Source organism: Eschrichtius robustus, chromosome 18 (genome assembly GCF_028021215.1).
Source record: "Eschrichtius robustus isolate mEscRob2 chromosome 18, mEscRob2.pri, whole genome shotgun sequence".
NCBI classification, from domain to species: domain Eukaryota; kingdom Metazoa; phylum Chordata; class Mammalia; order Artiodactyla; family Eschrichtiidae; genus Eschrichtius; species Eschrichtius robustus.
In genome coordinates, this window is record NC_090841.1 from 81455861 (window position 1) to 81479096 (window position 23236).

The window sequence follows — 23236 nt, forward strand, 5'->3', positions numbered from 1 at the left end:
GAGAACAGGAGCAGGTGCTGAACACGGGAGTTCACCTTTGCAGTGTCCATTCTTGGCAGGGAAAGTCAGTGTGTGAACACGGTTCCGAGGGTCCACTAATGATAAGCAGTTACGCTGTGACAGCACAGTTGTTTCCTCACAAAAGAAAGCTGACCCTCACGTGTCGTGGTCTTACGTATGTTATTTTAACATCCTGTCAGTATGAAAGGGTACAGAGTGAAGAGTGAGTCGCTCCCGCCCCTGCTGGTCATGCCCTGTCCCTTTCCAGAAGGTCTTTATGCCACGTCATTTGTACCTTTTCACCAGCGATCAGCCTCCACGGGCACCTTTGACGTGTAACTGTGTGTGTGTGTCCTGTGAAGACGTGTCTTACATTGAACCACGGTTGTGTTCAGCGTCTCTTCAGCTGGTAGTTTTTCATCAAATAGCGAACTGTTGTTGTCACGCACAGACTTTTAGTAATGTTTAAGTAGCATCTTTAAATTAAAAATACAGGCTAAAAACCAGGCTCTAAACCACCCACGGTTAGAAGTGAAAGGGAAAGAAAACTATAGTCAGGAAGTCCAAATAGGTGTATCAGGTTAAGGGGGTTACTTTCTATTTGAGGAATTTATAAGTAAAAGTTCTTAAGAAAGCAACAGACATTTCCCCAGTAATTGATAAATTCTTCCAGAAGCAGAATTGTAACCCTAAAGCATTAGTGGCATATCCACTTAATTTTTAGAAGGACTAAATTTGTGAAACTTTTGATATTATTTAGTGTTTTATACCAGGAGTGATTAATTTATATAAAACTGTCATGATTGTTGGATAGCAGGAGAAAAATTGTGTTGTATCAGAAAGCTGTTGATGACTTGGGGTTTGTTTTCGCAGACTTTCGGGACAACGATTGTTATCAATCCTGAAAAAGATAAAGACATGGTGCAGGACCTGCTGGATTTCAAGGACCGAGTGGACCACGTGGTAGAAGTGTGCTTCCAGCGGAACGAGAAGTTCATCAACCTGATGAAGGAGTCCTTCGAATCGTTCATCAACAAGAGGCCAAACAAACCTGCAGAGCTGATCGGTAGAAACACATACTCCTATACCTTTTCTTAACACGGGAAAATAAAGCAAATCTCAAGTAGATTTTTTCCCCAAAAGTTCAACTTCCTTATGGGGAGGGCAGGGAACATGCCTTAACAGGACACACCTTTTCAAAAAACCACATACACAGGTGTGTGCTTATAGATATATTAAATACATACGTAAGTGCGTGGTACTTTCATAAGGGTGAATGTAGTTGTGATTTCGTAAGGAAATGGAGCTTGACATCATAAGAGAGGAAGGGACATAAAGATTTATCCTAGTTTGCACTACTCACAGCTCCAGAGTTGTTTTTGTAAGGATGAGCCTTGATTCTCTATGTTGACTACAAGCCAGTGATTTCTACTCAGAAGTTGGGTTGAGGTTTGTTACATATGAACGTTATGAGGTCATGAGGAGAACTGTCAGTCTCTAGATAATACTTAACTGGAGATGCTGTTTAGTCACTGTCTTTGTATCCTCCAGTCAGTATTCAAGTACGGTAGAATTGAATGACATCTCAGGAGGTAGCATATTTTAAGATGAAACAGTTTTAAAATTATCACTTTATATGATTATTTCACGATAACATCAAAATATTTTAGGATTCACAATTTCATTAGCGAGTAAATTTTTTTTTTTTTTTAAATTGACAGGAGGCAAAGGGCAGGGAAGGTGTGACGCAGACTTGGGCTGTTGAGGGTTGTTGAAAATGTGGTGGGAACGTGGGGTTCACTGGGCAAGTGACTGCTTCTGTGCATGTTCAGAATATTTCATAATAAAGAATGATAAGAGGAAAAAAGCAACAAGAGGAGACATTTAAAGGCAATTTAATTTGGCCTTTGATCCACTTTATGGATTGCGGTTTCTCTAAAGGTGGGTTCGGACTCTTGGGAGCTTGGGTTCTGCCTTCCTTAAGCCAGGTCATGGTTGGTTCGTGTATCTTAGAAACAAGAAGCCCAAGCAGAACTGCTCTGTCCCTGCATTGTCAGCCCTGAGAAAAGTTCTTTCTCTTGAGAAAGTCTCACCCGGATGTAGCACACCACATCTTGAAGACAGGGTACTGCAATTTCTGGAGCACTCATGTGTCATGAGCCCCAGCATGGGATCAAAGTGTTTGTTCTTGGTGCCCTGAAAGTACAGATCTTAGAAAATCAGGTGTTTGCCTTTTTGTCTCATAATAATATCATTTTGGAAAGGTTCCAGAGTGTTACTGTTCAGTTTTTGCGTGGAGAAATTAAAGATCTTCCTTCATCTATTTAGAATATGTATTACATAATGAATGCTTATTTTTCAAATAATTTAACCTCTTACAGCAAAGCACGTTGATTCAAAATTGAGAGCAGGTAATAAGGAAGCAACGGACGAGGAGCTGGAGAGGATCCTGGACAAGATCATGATCCTATTCCGGTTCATTCATGGTGAGCGGGGCTCGCGGCATCTCCTCACTGCCGGGCACAGAGGACGCGGTGTCCGCAGAGCGTCTGTAGTCGGGCCCCGTCTTCTGTTGAGAAAAACGGGAATGTGTCCGCTTCCCTGTTACCACAGGGACTAGGGTGACGGCTGCCACGGACTGAGTGAGGTGTTTGTGGGGATTCAGTGGGTAGAGCTGGCTTGTGTCAGGGTGGACGCCCCGCTGGCCGTTTCAGCTGTCGAGGTGAACGTTTGCATGGTAGCTATCTAATGACTTACGTTGTTCTCACTTGCTCGTAAATAGGTAAAGATGTCTTTGAAGCATTTTATAAGAAAGATTTGGCAAAAAGACTCCTCGTTGGAAAAAGTGCCTCCGTTGATGCTGAAAAGTCTATGCTGTCGAAGCTGAAGCATGGTGAGCGCGTGGGGCGGGGGTGGGGCTCAGTGCCCGATGGGTGTCCTCCCAGGATGCTCACCTGCAGCCCGTTTGTGTCCAGAGTGCGGGGCCGCTTTCACCAGCAAGCTGGAAGGCATGTTCAAGGACATGGAGCTCTCGAAGGACATCATGGTTCATTTCAAGCAGGCGAGTGGTGTTCTTGTCAAGTAAAACAGCTTTTTAAAAAGTATCCTATTTTAAACTGTGAGAAGTGATTATGTAAATTATGTACATAAGTATGTGAATTATGTACAATCCTCGTCCTTAAAAATTACACCGTTAACGTTTCACATATTCAAAAAACTTAAATTCAAAATGAAAAAGAAAAATAATCCCTGGGAATTCCCTGGCAGTCCAGTGGTTAAGACTCCACTCTTTCACTGCCAAGGACCCAGGTTCAGTCCCTGGTTGGGGAACTAAGATCCCGCAAGCTGTGCAGTACAGCCAAAAAAAGAAAAAGGGAAAATAATCCCTAAAATTGCACACTAAAAATTTGACTTAAATGAGTTTAATGATCCTTATTTGATACAAGACTAAAGAAGAGAAAACATTTCTAGTGACTTTAGAACAGGGTGTGTGGTTTCGGTGAAATATGTTCCAGGGACTAAAATAAATGAAAACACAAGGTAAACTGTACTTTGAAAATGACACCATTTACTTTTTAATGAATTAATTCCTTTTGGTGATATTCTAAAGTAATCATTCTGTCCCGATTTTCTTTGTTTTTAGTATATGCAGAATCAAAGTGACCCGGGCTCTATAGATCTGACAGTGAACATACTTACGATGGGATACTGGCCGACGTACATCCCCATGGAAGTACATCTAACTCCAGAGGTAAGCGTTTTAAAGCCCGAATGCCCTTTGTTATTCATATACTGGTGCTCCAGAGCCCCACGGACCTCACCCTTGTAGCACCCATGCCAGCACAGATGTGCTCTCTTTCAGGGAGTGTTTAAATCACACACTCGGTCAAAACCCCAATCGTCCCTGTCTAAACAGTGTTTGCAGTGGACGCTTTTTGTCTCCATGTCCACCGGCCGCCCATCAAGAAGGTGCTGGCACAGGCGCTTTTTTAAAAAGTTCCTGCGTGCGGAGCCATGGGCCTCCTTGTCTGGCTGCTCCTCCCGCCCGTTGTAGACAGCGCCAGGGTCCCGTGAGGGGCAGGGGACGGTGCGTGTGTCGGCCGTCACTCTGGTTCTCTGGGGACGTGCGGGTACTGGAGAGAACCCTGGGCTCGGGCACAGAATGTGCAGAGAAGGAAGCAGCACCCGGACCACTGGTTGGGGCGCTGGCTGGCTGGTGCCAGGCCTCCAGGAAGAGAGCTGGGCATGGAGCCCTGGACCCTGGGAGCCGGGGCAGAGCGCTGCCTCTTGGAGCCCTTCTTCCCGTTTCCAAGACAGTATCTTTCTTTAGCGGTTCTTCTGTTTCTGACCCCACTAGTCAGTTGCCTTTGTGGTTTTCTTCTCTTTTTTCCCTTCGCGTCGGTCCTGAATGCGGATGTTCTCTGGAAGCCCCCTCAGCTTCCTTCCCCTTGCGCACATACCCCACTCAGCCTCCAGCCTATGTGTCCGCTTGCCCCACGGGACCTCCACGGCCGTGGGCTCGGCCCTCCCTCCCTGAACCTCTCCACCCGATGGGAAGACTCTGAGGCACCCCACATGCACCCGGTTCTCTTGTGCTCCCGGGCCCAGGTGTGACCCTCCCAGTGGAACCTCTTCTGCAGAAAACCGCCATGCCCCCCCACCATCTGGGAGACACTCGTCTCCCCGGTCACCTTCGCCAGAAGACACCCCTTACCTCCTCCCCCCGGGCCTGCCCTGCTCATGGTGCTGCAGGTGTGTTCAGTTGTTGTATCAAAATAGTTCAGGCTGAGAGAGCCTCATGCACCAGAGGGCAGACAGCAGAAGCAAGAAGAACTACAGTTTTGCAGCCTGTGGAAGGAAGACCACATTCACAGAAAGGTAGACAAAATGAAAAGGCAGAGGACTTTGTACCAGATGAAGGAACAAGATAAAACCCCAGAAAAACAACTAAATGAAGTGGAGGTAGACAACCTTCCAGAAAAGGAATTCAGAATAATGATAGTGAAGATGATCCAGGACCTTGGAAAAAGAACGGAGGCAAAGATCGAGAAGATGCAAGAAATGTTTAACAAAGACCTAGATGAATTAAAGAACAAACAAACAGAGATGAACAATACAATAACTGAAAGGAAAAATACACTAGAAGGAATCAATAGCAGAATAACTGAGGCAGAAGAACGGATAAGTGACCTGGAAGACAGAATGGTGGAACTCACTGCTGCGGAACAGACTAAAGAAAAAAGAATGAAAAGAAATGAAGACAGCCTAAGAGACCTCTGGGGCAACATTCGCATTATAGAGGTCCCAGAATGAGAAGAAAGAAAGAAAGGACCGGAGAAGATATTTGAAGAGATTATAGTCGAAAACTTCCCTGACATGGGAAAGGAAATAGCCATCCAAGTCCAGGAAGCACAGAGAGTCCCAGTCAGGATAAACCCAAGGAGAAACACGCCGAGACACATAGTAATCAAATTGACAAAAATTAAAGACAGAGAAAAATTACTGAAAGCAACAAGGGAAAAACGACAAATAACATACAAGGGAACTCCCATAAGGTCAACAGCTGATTTCTCAGCAGAAACTCTACAAGCCAGAAGGGAGTGGCATGATATACTTAAAGTGATGAAAGGGAAGAACCTACAACCAAGATTACTCTACCTGGCAAGGATCTCATTCAGATTCGATGGAGAAATCAAAAGTTTCACAGACAAGCAAAAGCTAAGAGAATTCAGCACCACCAAACCAGCTCTACAACAAATGCTAAAGGAACTTCTCTAAGTGGGAAACACGAGAAGAAAAAGACCTACAAAGACAAACCCATAACAATTAAGAAAATGGTCATAGGAACATACAGATCAATAATTACCTTGAACGTGAATGGATTAAATGCTCCAACCAAAAAACACAGGCTTGCTGAATGCATACGAAAACAAGACCCATATATATGCTGTCTACAAGAGACCTACTTCAGACCTAGGGACACATACAGATTGAAAGTGAGGGGATGGAGAAAGATATTCTATGCAAATGGAAATCAAAAGAAAGCTGGAGTAGCAATACTCATATCAGATGAAATAGACTTTAAAGAATGTTATAAGAGACAAGGAAGGACACTACATAATGATCAAGTGATCAATCCAAGAAGAAGATATAACAATTACAAATATATATGCACCCAACATAGGAGCACCTCAATACGTAAGGCAACTGCTAACAACTGTAAAAGAGGAAATCGACAGTAACACGATAATAGTGGGGGACCTTAACACCTCACCTACACCAATGGACAGATCATCCAGACAGAAAATTACTAAGGAAACACAAGCTTTAAATGACACAATAGACCAGATAGATTTAGTTGATATTTATAGGACATTCCATCCAAAAACAGCAGATTACACTTTCTTAAGTGTACATGGGTCATTCTCCAGGATAGATCACATCTTGGATCATAAATCAATCTTTGGTAAATTTAAGAAAATCAAAATCATATCAAGCATGTTTTCCGACCACAACGCTCTGAGATTAGAAATCAATTACAGGGGAAAAAACGTAAAAAACACAAACACATGGAGGCTAAACAATACGTTACTAAATAACCAAGAGATCACTGAAGAAATCAAAGAAGAAATCAGAAATTACCTAGAGACAAATGACAACGAAAACACACTGATCCAAAACCTATGGGATGCAACAAAAGCAGTTCTAATAGGGAAGTTTATAGGAATACAAGCCTACCTCAAGGAACAAGAAAAATCTCAAACAATCTAACCTTACACCTAAAGGAACTAGAGAAAGAAGAACCAAAAAACCCCGAAGTTAGCAGAAGGAAAGAAATCATAAAGATCAGAGCAGAAAGAAATGGAATAGAAATAAAGAAAACAATAGCAAAGATCAGTAAAACTAAAAGCTGGTTCTCTGAGAAGATAAACCAAATTGATAAACCATTAGCCAGACTCATCAAGAAAAAGAGGGAACGGGACTTCCCTGGTGTTGCAATGGTTAAGAATCCGCCTGCCAGTGCCGGGGTCATGGGTTCGAGTCCTGGTCCGGGAAGATCCCACATGCCATGGAGCAGCTAAGCCCGTGCACCACAACTACTGAGCCTGCGCTCTAGAGCCCGCATGCCACAACTATTGAAGCCCGCGCGCCTAGAGCCCATGCTCCGCAAAGAGAGAAGCCACCGCAATGAGAAGCACGCGCACCGCAACTAGAAAAAGCCCGTGTGCAGCAACGGAGACCCAATGCAGCCAAAAATAAATAAATAAAATAAAAACAAAAAAGAAAAAGAGGGGGAGGACTCAAATCAGTACAATTAGAAATTAAAAAGAAGTTAAAACAGACACAGCAGAAATATAAAGCATCCTGAGAGACTACTGCAAGCAGCTCTGTGCCAATAAAATGGACAACCTGGAAGAAATGGACAAAGTCTTAGAAAGGTATAACCTTCCAAGACTGAACCAGGAAGAAATAGAAAATATAAACAGACCAATCACAAGTAATGAAATTGAAACTGATTAAAAATCTCCCAACAAACAAAAGTCCAGGACCAGATGGCTTCACAGGTGAATTCTGTCAAACATTTAGAGAAGAGCTAACACCCATCCTTCTCAAACTCTTCCAAAAAATTGCAGAGGAAGGAACACTCCCAAACTCATTCTATGAGGCCCCCATCACCCTGATACCAGAACCAGGCAAAGGTACTACAAAAAGAGAAAATTACAGACCAGTATCACTGATGAATATAGATGCAAAAGTCCTCAACAAAATACGAGCAAACAGAATCCACCAACACATTAAAAGGATCATACACCACGATCAAGGGGGATTTATCCCAGGGATGCAAGGATTCTTCAATATATGCAAATCAATCAAGTGATACACCATATTAACAAATTGAAGAATAAATACCATATGGTCATCTCAATAGATGCAGAAAAAGCTTTTGACAAGATTCAACACCCATTTATGACAAACACTCTCCAGGAAGTGGGCATAGAGGGAACCTACCTCAACATAATAAAGGCCAAATACGACAAACCCACAGCCAACATCATTCTCAATGGTGAAAAACTGAAAGCATTTCCTCTACGATCAGGAACGAGACAAGGATGTCCACTCTTACCACTATTATTCAACATACTTTTGGAAGTCGTAGCCATGGCAATCAGAGAAGAAAAAGAAAAGGCATACAAGTTGGAAAAGAAGAAGTAAAACTGTCACTGTTTGCAGATGACGTGATACTATACATAGAGAATCCTAAAGATGCCACCAGAAAACTACTAGAGCTAATCAGTGAATTTGGTAAGGTTGCAGGATACAAAATTAATGCACAGAAATCTCTTGCATTCCTATACACTAACAATGAAAGATCAGAAAGAGAAATTAAGGAAACAATCCCATTCACCATTGCAACAAAAAGAATAAAATACCTAGGAATAAACCTACCTAAGGAGATAAAAGACCTGTACTCAGAAAACTGACACTGATGAAAGAAATCAAAGACAACACAAACAGATGGAGAGATATGCCATGTTCTTGGATTGAAAGAATCAATATTGTGAAAATGACTGTACTACCCAAAGCAATCTACAGATTCAGTGCAATCCCTAACAAATTACCAGTGGCATTTTTTTATAGAACTAGGACAAAAAATCTTAAAATTTGTATGGAGACCCAAAAGACCCCAAATAGCCAAAGCAGTCTTGAGGGAAAAAAATGGAGCTGGAGGAATCAGACTCCCTGACTTCAGACTCTACTACAAAGTTACAGTAATCAAGACAATATGGCGCTGGCACAAGAACAGAGATACAGATCAATGGAACAGGATAGAAAGCCCAGAGATAAACCCACGCACCTGTGGTCAACTAATCTATGACAAAAGGAGGCAAGGATATACAATGGAGAAAAGACAGTCTCTTCAATAAGTGGTGCTGGGAAAAGTGGACAGCTACATGTGAAAGAATGAAATTAGAACACTCCCTAACACCATACACAAAAGTAAACTCAAAATGGATTAGAGACCTAAATGTAAGACCGGGCACTAGAGAACTCTTACAAGAAAACATAGGAAGAACACTCTTTGACATAAATCACAGCAAGATCTTTTTTGATCCACCTCCTAGCGTAATGGAAATAAAAACAAAAATAAACAAATGGGACCTAATGAAACTTAAAAGCTTTTGCAAAGCAAAGGAAACTACAAACAAGACGAAAAGACAACCCTCAGAATGGGAGAAAATATTTGCAAACGAATCAACGGACAAAGGATTAATCTCCAAAATATATAAACAGCTCATGCAGCTCAATATTAAAAAAACAAACAACCCAATCAAAATATGGGCAGAAGACCTAAATAGACATTTCTCCAAAGAAGGCATACAGATGGCCAAGAAGCACATGAAAAGCTGCTCACCATCACTAATTATTAGAGAAATGCAAATCAAAACTACAATGAGGTATCACCTCACACCGGTTAGAATGGGCATCATCAGAAAATCAACAAACAACAAATGCTGGAGAGGGTGTGGAGAAAAGGGAACCCTCTTGCACTGTTGGTGGGAATGTAAATCGATACAGTCACTATGGAGAACAGTATGGAGTTTCCTTAAAAAAATAAAAATAGACCTAACATTTGAGCCAGCAATCCCACTACTGGGCATATACCCAGAGAAAACCATAATTCAAAAAGACACATGCACCCCAGTGTTCATTGCAGCACTATTTACAATAGCCATGGCGTGGAAGCAACCTGAATGTCCATCGACAGACGAATGGATAAAGAAGATGCGGTACATGTATACAATGGAATATTACTCAGCCATAAAAAGGAACGAAATTGGGTCATTCGTAGAGACGTGGATGGCTGTAGAGACTGTCATGCAGAGTGAAGTAAGTCAGAAAGAGAAAAACAAATATCATATGTTAACGCATATATGTGGAACCTAGAAAAATGGTACAGATGAACCAGTTTGCAGGGCAGAAGTAGACACAGATGTAGAGAACAAACGTATGGACACCAAGAGGGGAAAGTGGCGGGGGGTTGGGGGGGGTGTGATGAACTGGGAGATTGGGATTGACATGTATACACTGATATGTATAAAATGGATAACTAATAAGAACCTGCTGTATAAAAATAAATAAAATAAAATTCAAAAATTCAAAAAAAAAGCCCAAACAATTCAGGCTTAGAGGAATTTGCAAGAACGGTTCAGAGTTCCCAGTACCCTCCCCCGCTCCCTAGCGCCACCAGGTGTGCCCATCACACTCCCCATAATGTGCGTTGTTTCCTGGTCCATTTGAGAGTAGGTTGCATTGTGTCCTTTAACCACAGTACGTTAGTGGGGCTTTCCTGGGAGTAGAGCCGGAGGACACTGTCAAGTGCAGAGAGTTGACGTGGATGTGCCGCCCCCATCCTGCACGTCGCCATATTCCGATTTTGTCAGTGTCCCAGCTGCGTCCTGCGTGGCGCTTTCTCTGGTTGCCAGGCCCAGCCCAGGCCCCCACGTCGCCCGCGACCGTGTCTGCAGTCCCCTTCAGCGGGGGCGGCAGCACCCCCGTCCTTCGCCCTCACGACGCAGCCCTTTTGGAACTGCAGGCGGCTCTCGCAGGCTCCCGGCTTGCTGGTGGGTTAGACGCCGGCCGTGCAGGTCCTGCCACAGGCTTCTCGGTCCCTGGGCCAGGGCCGCACGCTGTTCCTTTGCCCCTGGTGATGACGATGCCTGTGCTCACCTGGTTAAGGTGGCAGCCGGTTTGTAGTTACCAGGTGACTTGCGGGGAGAATCCGAGGACGATGTGAACCTCTTCATCCCCGTCAGACTCACTTGCCCGGGTCCATGCTCACCTTACGGGCAGTGATCCCGTCCCACCTCCTGTTTCTCTCTGTTGAGAAGTTGGCGTCCTCTTCCAAGCACGAGCCTTCCCCTCTGCCCCACGAATTTACTTATTTTTCCTCTGTCTCTGTCAGTGTGCACTCCTGGATTCTTACCTGTTTGATGTTGAGATTACCCCTCCTTTGGCTTGCAGGGGCTCTTCTAGCTCCTGTGCTTCAACACGTACCCCTGCACTCTTGAGAGCCTTGGTCTTCTAGCAAAAGGTGTTTGGGGCTAACCAAATACTCGTACTTGGTAAAATACACCTACAGTTTTGTGTACAGCTCAGTGGCATTAAGTTATGGAAAGTTCAGAACTTTTTCATCATCCCAAACAGAAGCCCTGACCCAGTATGCAGTCCCTCCCATCCCTCCATCCCCCCACCACTACACACACACACACACACACACACACACACACACACCCGCCCTGCCCCAGACCTAGGCAACCACTGATCTGCTTGTTCTGGACGTTTGCTATAAATGCTATAAATGAGATCGTACATTGTGTGGCCTTTTGGGTTGGGCTTCTCTCACTAAGCATCATGTCCTCAGGGTTCATCCACGCGGTCGCGTGTGGCATCTTCATGCCTATTTAAGGCTGAATAATGCTCCATCGGGTACATGGACCACATTCGTTTATCCATCCATCGATGGGCATGTGGGCTGTTTCCGCCTTCTGACTGTCGTGAAAGGTGCTGTTGTGAACATGAGCGTGCCGTGTTTGATCACCCGTTGTCGGCCTCTTGGGATCTGTCCCTAGGAGTAGAATCGCTGGCTCGTGTGATAATTGTTCGACTTTTTGACGAACTACCACCATTTTTCATAGCACCTACGCCATTTTATGTTCCCATCAGCAACTCACAGGGGTTCCAATTTCCACACCTCCTCACCAACATTTATTATTTTTCATTTTTTATGACAGCCATCTTAGTGGGTATGAATCAGTATCTCATTTTGGTTAGACTTACTTTTGCCTGTTGACTGATGATGTTGAGCATCTTTTCATGTGCTTATTGGCTATTTGTAGACCTTCTTTGAAGAATTGTCTATTCAAGTCCTTTGCTCATTTTTTAATTGTGTTTTCTGTCTGTTAAGTAGTGAGAGTTCTTTCTGTGTTCCAGACATTAGATCCTTGTCAGACATGTGACTTGCAAATATCTTCTGTGAGTTGTCTTTTTCTTGATAGTGTCCTCTGCATAAAAGTTTTTAATTTTGATGAAGTCCACTTAATCTATTTTTTTCTGTTGTTACTTGTACTTTTGGTCATATCTAAAAAACTATTGCCAAATCCAAGGTCATGAAAATTTGTGCCTATGTTTTCTTCTAAGAGCTTTATAGTTTTAACTCTTACATTTAGGTCTTTGATCTTTGTTGAGCCTAGAACGGTAACTAGCTAGTAAGCACCCATGTTAGCTGCTGCTACCTTATTGTAATCATTATTATTATTTCCACTCCTGGGAGTTAATCTCCAGGAAATAATTTTAGGAGAGGTCTGCATTGGAAGCTTTATCACACTGTTGACTTTTTTTTAGGTGTGAGATGGTACAGTAGACCCGTTTTCTAGAAGAGCCCTTGTCTGTTAGCTGTGTTCTGAAATACTTAGAAATGCAGTGACATCATGCCTGGGACTTGATGTATTGAAGATGGGTCATGGGTCCATGGGGTGACTAGGAGCTGAGTTTGGAAACATGAAGAGGAGTTGCCAGGCAGCCTCAAGCCTGGCAGGCCTTCCCGACAGAGGGCCCAGGCCCTCATCCCTCGGCACCTGCTTTGCAGTAGCGCAGAGGCAGCCCAGGTCCCGCTCCCTTAGCACCCCGTCCAGAGGGCTGGTGACATGGTGACAGTGCTGGCGGAGCAGCTCCGGACCTGGCAGAGGGCTGGGATGAGGAGGTGCGCGCCATGAAGTGGGGAGGGCCGGGCCCAGGGGAGAACTGAGTCCTCTCCTAGGAACTGGGCCTCAGCTGGTGACACTGCCAGGGCCGAGTGGAGTGCGGGCCCTGGGGCTCCAGGGCGAGAAGACAAACCCGAAAAGACCCAGAAGGCGTGGTCGCCAGTTGGAGACAGGAATCCTCGTGCTGAGGGTCTCAGGCGCCCGGGGGCAGGGGGAGGCTGCAGAGGGAAGCTGTTGAGAGGGGTCGTCTCACCAGATGAAGCCTGATGAGAGCCGCGGGGGCTCCTGGGCGCAGAGGCTGCGGGAGGGGCCGAGGAAGCCTGCGGGGGCCCAGGAGGGAGGTCCCGGCCGCACACCCAGCGGGGGCTGGACAGTGTCAGGAGCCCTCCCCGAAAGTACCATTGAAATCGCGGCAGCCTCAGGGCCCGAGCAGGTGGCGGCAGCTGTCAAAACACAGAACTGACTTTTCATTCAGCCGTGAACACTGCACAGTATGTGGTTCTTCAGGTTAAAGGTGTTCAGCATAATTAAATTTGTGTTTTCTTGGCTTGACAGATGATTAAACTTCAGGAAGTATTCAAGACGTTTTATCTTGGAAAGCACAGCGGTCGAAAGCTTCAGTGGCAAACTACACTGGGTCACGCCGTGTTGAAAGCAGAGTTTAAAGAGGTAAGTCCTATGTCTCCTCCACTTTTTATTTTTCTTAAGTATGTTAATAGAATGTTTTTTGATTGTGATTGAACTTTGGTAGCAAAGAAAGGAAGCCGTTATTCAATATAACTCAACATTGGCTTTTCAAAGGTCAATAAAATGAAACAGTCGAAAGATTACTATTCTAATCAATAAAAATTAATTAGAGTAGAAAAGCATTTACCTAATTAAAAATAGAGCTAAGGCTGTGAAGAGGCAGTTCATAAAAGTGAGACTGAAACATCGCTATCCATGAGAACGTGTCCACTTCTCTGCCAGTCGAAGGGTTACAGGTTAAAAACAATAAAGCGCCACTCTTTGACTAGGAAACTGATAGAGGCTAAAACGAAAAGAACGGCAGCCTCGCCCACTGCTGGAAGGAGCCGTGAGCTCTGCAGAGGGCAGTGTGGTGCTGCGTCTCAGAACCGGAGACCACGGGCTTTGTTGCGAGTAGTTCCAACTCTGGGAATTCAGCTTAATAAAACATTCTCACAGATTAACGAATAAGAATATTCGTTTCAGTGCTGTTATTAAAAGTGATAATTTAGGAAGGGAAAATGCATACAATGTATTGATAAATGAAAGAAGCATGTCACAAAACAGCCCATATTCGAACTTAACTTCCATTTTGTAAACAAAATTCAATTATGTATACTGAGCCAAAAAATTACAGAATTACTGTTTTGCAATTGTACTACGTTAACTATGCGTTTTCATATAAATTATATATACATATATATACAATTACACATAAATTATCTGTACATATTTCATTGTGTGTTATTGTACAGGGTCATATACACAAAACCACACACACTACATATAGTTCTTGTTTTTTTCTTTTTTTTTTTAATAAATTGATTTATTTGTTTCATTTTTGGCTGCGTTGGGTCTTCGTTGCTGCACGCGGGCTTTCTCTAGTTGCAGCGAGCGGGGGCTACTCTTCGTTGCGGTGCGCGGGCCTCTCATCGCGGTGGCTTCTGTTATTGTGGAGCACGGGCTCTAGGCGCGCGGGCTTCAGTAGTTGTGGCTCATTGTTTCAGTAGTTGTGGCTTGCGGGCTCTAGAGTGCAGGCTCAGTAGTTGTGGCGCACAGGGTTAGTTGCTCCGCGGCATGTGGGATCTTCCCGGACCAGGGCTCGAACCTGTGTCCTCTGCATTGGCAGGCAGACTCTTAACCACTGCGCCACCAGGGAAGTCCTCACATACGGTTCTTTTTTTTTTTTAATTTATTTATTTATTATTTATTTATTTTTGGCTGTGTTGGGTCTTCGTTTCTGTGCGAGGGCTTTCTCTAGTTGCGGCAATTGGGGGCCACTCTTCATCGCGGTGCGCGGGCCTCTCACTGTCGCGGCCTCTCTTGTTGCAGAACACAGGCTCCAGACGCACAGGCTCAGTAGTTGTGGCTCACGGGCCCAGTTGCTCCGCGGCATGTGGGATCTTCCCAGACCAGGGCTCGAACCCGTGTCCCCTGCATTGGCAGGCAGATTCTCAACCACTGCGCCACCAGGGAAGCCCCACATACGGTTCTTTAAGGTGTCGTGAGAGTTAAATCCCACGGTCCCCTTACTGTCCACACCCCCGGCTGGGCCCAGAGCAAGTGCTTGCACGGGGTGCCCCTCCCCACAGTGACCACGTGGCGAGTGTCCGTGGCAGGGGCTGGGTGATAGGAGGTGGGGCCCATGTCAGCTGCCGCAGTGGAGGGAGTATCGCGATAAGGCAGGTCACTTGGCTTTGAGTGTGCGACAGCGCTACGTCTGAGAAGCCATTATATACCTTAATTTAAAAATACTTCATTGCCAAGAAAATGCTGTCATGTGAGCCTTCAGCAAGTCCTAATCCTTTTCTGGTGGAGGGTTTGAAATACTGAGTCACCGACATGGGACAGGGGCACGGAAGGAGCAGGTGCTTGGAAAGGGAGCCGACAGACCCCCAGACCTGCAGTCGAGCGAGGTGTGGCGTGCGTGCCTGTTCCCGGTGGTCCTTGTTCTCTCCATGCGGGATCGGCCGCGCCTCCTGCCAGCTTCCCCTCCATCCAGGCCTCGTCACCGTGCTTTCTCGTGCTCTGTCCAGAGTGTTTCAAGAGAAGAATTAAGTGCAATCCTGAGTCATTTTATTCTTGTATAACTAGTAACTTAATTTCTTCTTATTTGGTGTTTAATTAGTAACTTCTTACCATTCCCCGCACACACGAAGTTTGAGAGCAAAGATTAGCCTCTTAAAAAGGTCTGCGGAGTGTGCAAACACAGCTTCCCACGTGAGCTGTCCTTCTCTTTAAGGGAAAGAAGGAGTTCCAGGTGTCGCTGTTCCAGACGCTGGTGCTTCTCATGTTCAACGAAGGGGACGGATTCAGCTTTGAGGACATAAAGATGGCCACTGGGATAGGTAGGCACGCCTCCTCAGCAGCGGGCGGCTTCTGGGGAAGAGGAGATGGAGACGCGGGCTCTGTGGGTCGCCCCCGAGGTCGTGGCTGCTCGGGGTCCTGACCTGCGCGCATTCTCCCGCTCAGAGGACGGCGAGCTGCGGAGGACGTTGCAGTCCCTGGCCTGCGGGAAAGCGCGCGTCCTGGTCAAAAGCCCCAAAGGAAGGGAGGTGGAAGACGGAGACAAGTTCATCTTCAATGGAGAATTCAAGCACAAGCTGTTTCGGATCAAGATCAATCAAATTCAGATGAAGGAAACCGTACGTATCCACTTTCTCTTCTTGTTACACGGCATTCGCCAGGGAATCACTGGCTTTAGAGTAATGTCTCGACTGTAGGGTTCCAGAGCATATTCTGAAGTGTCTAATTACATAGTCACGTCTATGAGAGTGCTTACTTTAACGTAACTTTCATTACTTTTATACTCATGACAGGAGCAAAAATCAGAAAGAAATGCATTTAACAGTTATGGTTCCTATTCACAGAAGTGGTGGATAAATCAGATCTTCCTAGACCGCATGCCGTTAGCGTGGAGAGCACGTCATTTCCAAAACCTGGTGACGTGTCTCTTGGATTTCTGCACAGCACTCAGCCATTCTCTCAGCCTTGCCTCCACCAGGTCCTGGGGTGGAAGTGGTGAGGGTCCTGGGAGTCGTGGACCCACCGGCAGCGCCTCTGGGATCCACGTACAGGTGGAGCGTCTGTAGCTTTGATCAGGCTCTCGCGTGTCACGTGTCCGGAGCAGGTTCTGGACCTGCCCTTGGGCCTTCCTGATGCAGAAGCCCTGGCACCGCAGGGCTGTGGTCAGCGTGCGGGCCAGGCGGGCAGGCTCACCCTGGGGCCCACCTACAGAGCAGGTGTCAGCCGCCCCCTTGTACGTGTGGATGAGCGAGGCAGGGCCTTGTGGGGAGGGAGGTAGTCCAGATGATGCACGGGCAGCTCTGAAGGTCTGAGGTGGCCTCATAGACGCTCCTACACCTGCAGCGGGACTGAGGCCTGCTGCCCTTCCCCAGAGGAGCTCGGTGTTGCCCAGTCGGGAAGTGTGTTCAGATCGTGCAAAAGAAATAGACCAATAAATACGTGAAAGGTATTCACTCTCATCAGTAATGTTTTCAATTCAAATTAAAATAATATTCTGTTTTTTGGCTATCAATTTGGGAAATGTTTAGAAGTTTGATAGTATCTGGAGTTGGCAAGAATATGAGAAAACGGGAATTTTTATGTTTTTATTTTTTAAGAGATGTTTGGATTGGCACAGCGTTTTTAGTGGGTAATTCGACATATCTGTCACAGGCTTAATGCACATAGCCTGTGTTCCAGCTTTCTTACTATTAGGAATTTATACCAGAGTGACTAAAGGGTGTAAGATTCTGGAGTTACAATTCCCAAGTGGGCCTGTCTGTCACCTCTTTCCTCCAGAGGTGACCTCTCCTGCCACTTGAGTTTGCAGCTTTTTTGCAGGCAGCTTTTTTCTCTGATGTACATGTGTAAACTTGTCTTAATGGGATCGCTCCACGTGCCATTTACATGCACCATTTTGTAAGCTGTTCCTCTTCTTCACCCTGGGCCTCTTTCCATGTCAGGACTTGGTTTTTAAGGGTGCAGAGGGTCTCACACACACACACCGAACATCAGCTTCTGCCACCGAACATCCGTTCTGTGGCTCGAATCCGTGGGGCCCATCTGCAGGGCCTGGCAGTGCCCTTGCTGAAAGGCAGTCAGGATGTTTCCATTCCTGGAAATAGGGTTATGCTAACCATCCTGTACAAAACACTCCTGTTTCCCTGGCTGGGTTGTTTCTTGAGTATAAACTCCTTGCCCTGGAATCGCTGGGTCAGAGAACGTGAACTTTGTTGATTTGACCCCTCAGCCAGTTTCCAGTCTCTGGCTCACGGGGGTCCTGACCTCCGCCCCTGCCGTTGCCCACCCCGTTCTCAGGCACGGAAGTAGCTCACTGCCATGTTAGTGTGACTTCCCGTGGTCCCTCTGAGCATCGTTTTGCCACTTAGGAGCTCGTACGAAGCAGGTAACCTTTTCTAGTCCTCAGGTCTTCATCTCTTAAAGTAAGTGCAACACCATCTCAGGGTGTGAGATCGCAGTGAGAACGCTTGCTTAAGACTCTCGGCCAAGCGCCTGTAAGCCTTCATGGCTGTTGGTCCTGCTCTCTCGTGGGTTACCATTTGCGTTTTTCTCTTTTTAATTCATCGCTTGAATTCGAGTCACTGGTACATTTATTGTAATATTCCACCTCTGACTTGTGGGTATCCTGTTTATATTGAGGAGATTAACCTTTGTCTTTTGTGCACATGATTTTGTCGTTCTGAGAGCGTTTCCCACATGACTATAGTGGGAAGTAGAGTCTTTTCTTCCACAGTTTCTGACTTGGGGGTCATCCTAAGAAAGACCTTCCTCTAACCCAAATTTTAAAAAACATTTACCTCTATTTTTCTAGTAGTTTATACATTTAAATCTTTCTCTGAGCAGTGTAGAAATTATTTTAGTATCAGAAAACATTGTAACCACCCTCCCTACTTTAAAAAGTGAGTTGATTCTCTGATAACCTATTGGAACTGTCACCTTTATTATAATCAGATTCACATACTATGGGGAAGTTTCTCATTTCTGTTCTACAAGTTCTGTTGATCTATTTCATAGCGAGCACCCAAAGTCTTTTAATTAATGTACCTATTCCTATAAATTGACTTATTTTGGTCCTGAAGTTAAACGGTTCTACTAGAACAAAACTGCAGCACAGAACACAATCCACCTGCAGTGTGGCCTTTCTTTCAACAGAAGGTTCTCACCAGACTCCACAGTCGGAGATAATTAGCACTGAAATACACTCTGGCATCCGGCTTCTCCTGTGCAGGTTGAAGAGCAGGTCAGCACCACAGAGCGCGTGTTCCAGGACCGGCAGTACCAGATCGACGCCGCCATCGTCAGGATAATGAAGATGAGAAAGACGCTGGGCCACAACCTGCTTGTTTCCGAATTGTATAATCAGCTGAAGTTTCCCGTCAAGGTGAGTGGGTGTCAGCTTGATTAAGTCGCAGCACTGGGTACACCCTTGGCAAAGCGCATACGAGTCTCACGACCTTTAGCATCGGACCGTCTGTCCTCCGTTATAGCTGGTCACACACTACAGAAATCTCCGTGTGTGTGTGAGAGTGGGGCTCCGCCTGACCCCCGGTCACCGCGGCAGGGACGCTGGGGCCCGGCTCTCTCTCCTCCCGCTGTTGTCACGTTGCCTCTGCCCGAGGACGTCTGCCCTAAAGCCTTCCGGCAGGCGTCCCAGGACCGCCTGTGCTCCTGGGCAGAAGTTCTCTGAGGCCGTGTCGTCCAGCCCAGGCGGACCGGGGAGTGGACGGACACTGGACGGGCCAGCAGGCCCTGCTGTCCCCAGGGAGTCCTGTGCCCCGCCATGCTCTGCACCCCGCGGGGCCGGAGTCCCTGCCCCTGCACAGGAGGGGCCCAGCGGTTCAACAGAGGCTGCGGAAGCGCCAGCTCTGCTCTGACAGGTGCTGGTATCGGCCCATCACTTGGGGTGGAGGGTCCGCTCGGGCTCGCAGGCGACCGCGCAGACGTGCCCGGTGCGTCCCCTCCCCACGGGCACTGCCCACCCGGAGCACACGGTGATGGCAGGCGGCATCGGGGGCATCGTCCTCACAAAGGAAGGACACGCCCCAGGCAGGGGCCGCCGGGCTGTGGTGCGCAGCGACCTCGGTGCCGTGCTCACCGTTCACGGCCTCACACCCCCAGTGGGCAGCCCTGCTCGGAGGCCTGCCACACGGAAGGAAGCCCTTTGCTCACGATGCGACGTTAACATTGTCTTTGGAAGCAGGGAGTTTTGTTTTAGCGTTTTATAATTGGCTTCTGATTATAAACACTTCTTTGTAGATGGGTGTGTTGATATGTGGCATACGCACATAACTGTAATCCCGTGCTTCGAGCGTGGTATCTTACATTCCCCTATGGTTGTAAATTTAACGCCACTGTAATTGGGGCTTTTGTTCTTCTTTTCCAGCCTGGAGATTTGAAAAAGAGAATCGAATCTCTCATAGACAGAGACTACATGGAGAGAGACCAGGACAGTCCCAACCAGTACCGCTACGTGGCCTGAGGCTCGTGGCGGCTCCTCCCATGAGACACTAGAATGTATCTTTAGGGCAGAAACACTTCTGTGCTGTCTCCAGGACCTTCTGGGACTTAGCAGCGTGGCTGCTTCGGGCCTAGCAGGAAAGGGGGGGTCCTTGGATCCTCCTTCACAGGCTCAAGGGTTTGCAGATGGCTTGTGTACCTTCCCTCCAGTTCCTCCTCCTGTTCTTTAGGCGTCTGGATGGTTCCGTGGCTCTGCAGAGTGACTCTGAGGTCGGACAAGCAGATACTGGTTTCTTAAAAGAGGCTCCTCTGTAAGCGGTGTTCTCGTGGCAGAAGCTGATGTTCGGTGTGTGTGTGTGAGACCCTCTGTGCTGCCCTTCTGTAGCTGCAGGGACACAAGCTCTTAGACCCAAAACAAGAACCCTTACTGGTGAATATTAGGGAGAAACAGTCAGTGTTAAAGCTGGCTGGTCGATTATGCAGCCTGGATAGTAGCATCTGTTCCAGGTCTTTCAACAAGTGTTAGCCTCTGAGGACTGGTTTTCAGGATGGGGCTCCTTGGCGAGACCTCCGATGCACCAAGAGGACGCCACGTCCGACGTGTGTGATGCCGCGAGCCCATCAGCGCCTTCACTTTACTTCCACTGCGTCCCTTGTGGATTTTCTGTTGGAGGGTTCGAGGGGGGCAGTGTGTGTGTGTTTGCTGTTCTAAGATTGAGTCTAGCAGCCCCGTTCTCTGCATTGGGGAACTGCTGTTTGATTTTTTCTAATTGCAGTGTTTGTACGATTGCGACAATAAAGTTTGGTTTTGTTTTCACGGCCCTGGGCAGGGTGGCTGTCCTCTGCGGTAACCCCTGTGAACGTTTCGGAGGAGACTTGACATTGTGGGCAGGGGTGCGCTCGGCGGCGCCTGCTTTCGCGTTGTGTGTGCGCAGCTGAGGCTGAGCAGCGGACGGTGACGTCCGTGTGGTAACTAAACAAAGACGCTTTCCTGAGAACATTTACGAGTGCTTTATATTCTACAGGACAGCGTGCTTCGTTCTGATTAAAAGCTACCAAAGGGATTTTGATCATGGTGTAACTGTTGAAAGCAATATTTTCTGGAATATACCAAGTTTATATAATTTGATTTTTGTGCTAAATTATTAAAAGATTCTCCCTTTTTGAAACGTGTGTTTAAAATATGACATCTTATGGGTTTCCATAGGAGAATCCTCACTCTTTAAGTATCATCCTTATTTCTATATTTGTAAATTTTCATTTGTGAGTTCAGTAACAGGTGGTCGATAAGAGACCAGATAGATTCTACTTCTTAGACTTTAAGTTCATTATCTCTTGATTGTTGACATTGTAATTTAATGTAGACTTACCCTGAATAAAATCAGTTTAATTGGCCTTAAAATTACATTAATGAAGCTGTGGTGTGCAAATGACACATTCCTCCTTGCCCTTGTAGCGCGCAGACAGCAGGGCGGGGTGGGCCGCAGCCCCCGGCCCCCCGCCCCGACCTCACTGTGTTTCGCCTGTGCGCTTCCTTCAGGGTCACGTCACGTCTCATTACGGTTAAAGGTCAACGTGGGAAACAGGCAGTCGAGGAATGATTGAAAAGGAAAAGACACGTAGGCAAAAAGCTACTAAATTGGAAGGAAGAAGGTGAGATGCTTTGATGACTTACACGGGGAAGCCCTGAGCTTCAGGCAGGAGGTCCGGGCAGCGCGGGATGGTGTCAGACGTCCCCTTTAAAACACAGACACGGTGACTCTACAGTAACAGCAGGAAAGAAACAGGCAAGAGGAGCCGAGCGTTGTTTCAGACGTCTCCTGACGCAGGGCGACGACGGGGGCAGAGCGGTCCGTGTGGAAACCACGCCCGCGGGGCTGCAGTGGGGCGGGGCTGGGGACAGGCACCGTCACCAAGGGTCCAAGAAATGAAACTGTAAATAGAAGAAAAAAACGTGAGATGCATCTTTTTTGGAGTGGAAAAAAGTCTAATGAATTAAGATCCCTTTTTTAAAAGACAGATAAATGACATTCTTAAAAATCGGGGGAGGGGGGAAGTTTTTAAATGAAAACTGGCAAATTTGGGGGTCAGAATAAGGCAGTGCTGAGCATTTTCGTGTGCACAGAGCTGCCAGCCAGCCAGCCGTGGCTGTGCTCTCAGTGAGTCTGAGCCCAGAGCAGCTGGGGGGCGCCGCCGTGGTCCCTGGCCCAGGAGGGGGTGGGTCGGGACGGGCGCTCGCTGGGGCTGGGGCTGGTCTGGGGGGGCGGGAGGGGCTGAGGTAGGACCAGAGCTGGAGGACGGACCCGATGGGTCAGGAGGAGAGGCACTGAGTGACCGTGATGCCGAGGGTGGCCAAGCCCCCTGCCTCGGGCCCCGGGGAGACGTGTCGGGTGACAGGTGTCGGGCGGGCAGGAGCTCTGCTGCCCAACACCTTGTGCCCCGTTCCCTCCCTGGGGTGGGGGCACCCTCTGATGAGGTCGGCCCTGGTCCAGCTCTGGCCTGGAAGCGGAGCCTGCCCATCAAGAGACAGAGGGTCGAGGGGTCAGCAGAAAGGGCTGGGGGGACCGGGCGCCTGTGCTCGGGCTCAGACCCGCGGGCCCTCAGGACGTGCCCCTCGGTTGCAGCCTGGAGCGGTGGTCTCGCGGCTGAACTTACAAGCACATTGTTCGAAAATGCCCGAACCCGTGACCCACCGAAGTCCACATCCCTTTCGATGTCCTGCCGCTCGTGGGGAGGGAGGCCTGGCACCGGAACAGCACGCACAGAAAAAAGCCTGAACGTCCTTGGACAGGACTTAGGTGGTGTCCGTCCAGACGTGCGTGACGCTGGGTCCCCCAAGCCTTCCCCAGAGTGAGATCCAGACGCTGATGGCGCGGATGTCGCATGGGAGGGAGAGGTGTGGCCCCGGGAGGGGGCAGCGCACCGCCCCTGTGCACGCGCATGTGTGTACGTGTGTGCGTGCGCACAGGTGCACGACAGCACACAGCCGTCCCCTCACGATGGACTTCCAGGGCCAAGGGGAATTGTTCACTGCATACTTTGTACTGCTTGAATTGTTGTCAAAACAAAAAGTGTGTAAATAAAATTCATCCAAATTGTTAAGAAAAACAAAATGGCCCCACATACCACACCCATAGCATCCTGCCCCTACCATGGAGGGCGTGGGTCAGCCCACCCAGAGGAACCCCAGCGCCCCTCGCCCCTCCTCCTCATCTGGTCAGTTGTGTCCCCTTCAGTTCCTTTATAGTAAGTCACACCTTCCA

General features: G+C 47.3%; 1 protein-coding gene across 1 annotated transcript in view; it reads left to right on the forward strand.

The window, feature by feature from the left end:
- CUL4A (cullin 4A) overlaps positions 1-21142 on the forward strand; it is a 45038-nt gene extending 23896 nt beyond the window's left edge. The window contains exons 11-20 of the mRNA XM_068526378.1: positions 874-1066; positions 2382-2486; positions 2783-2893; positions 2976-3061; positions 3644-3751; positions 13320-13433; positions 15733-15838; positions 15963-16135; positions 18745-18897; positions 19900-21142. Coding sequence (XP_068382479.1) covers positions 874-1066; positions 2382-2486; positions 2783-2893; positions 2976-3061; positions 3644-3751; positions 13320-13433; positions 15733-15838; positions 15963-16135; positions 18745-18897; positions 19900-19995 — 1245 coding nt within the window. The 3' untranslated portion in view covers positions 19996-21142. The remainder of the gene's footprint in view (positions 1-873; positions 1067-2381; positions 2487-2782; positions 2894-2975; positions 3062-3643; positions 3752-13319; positions 13434-15732; positions 15839-15962; positions 16136-18744; positions 18898-19899) is intronic.
- The last annotated feature ends 2094 nt before the right edge of the window (positions 21143-23236 follow it).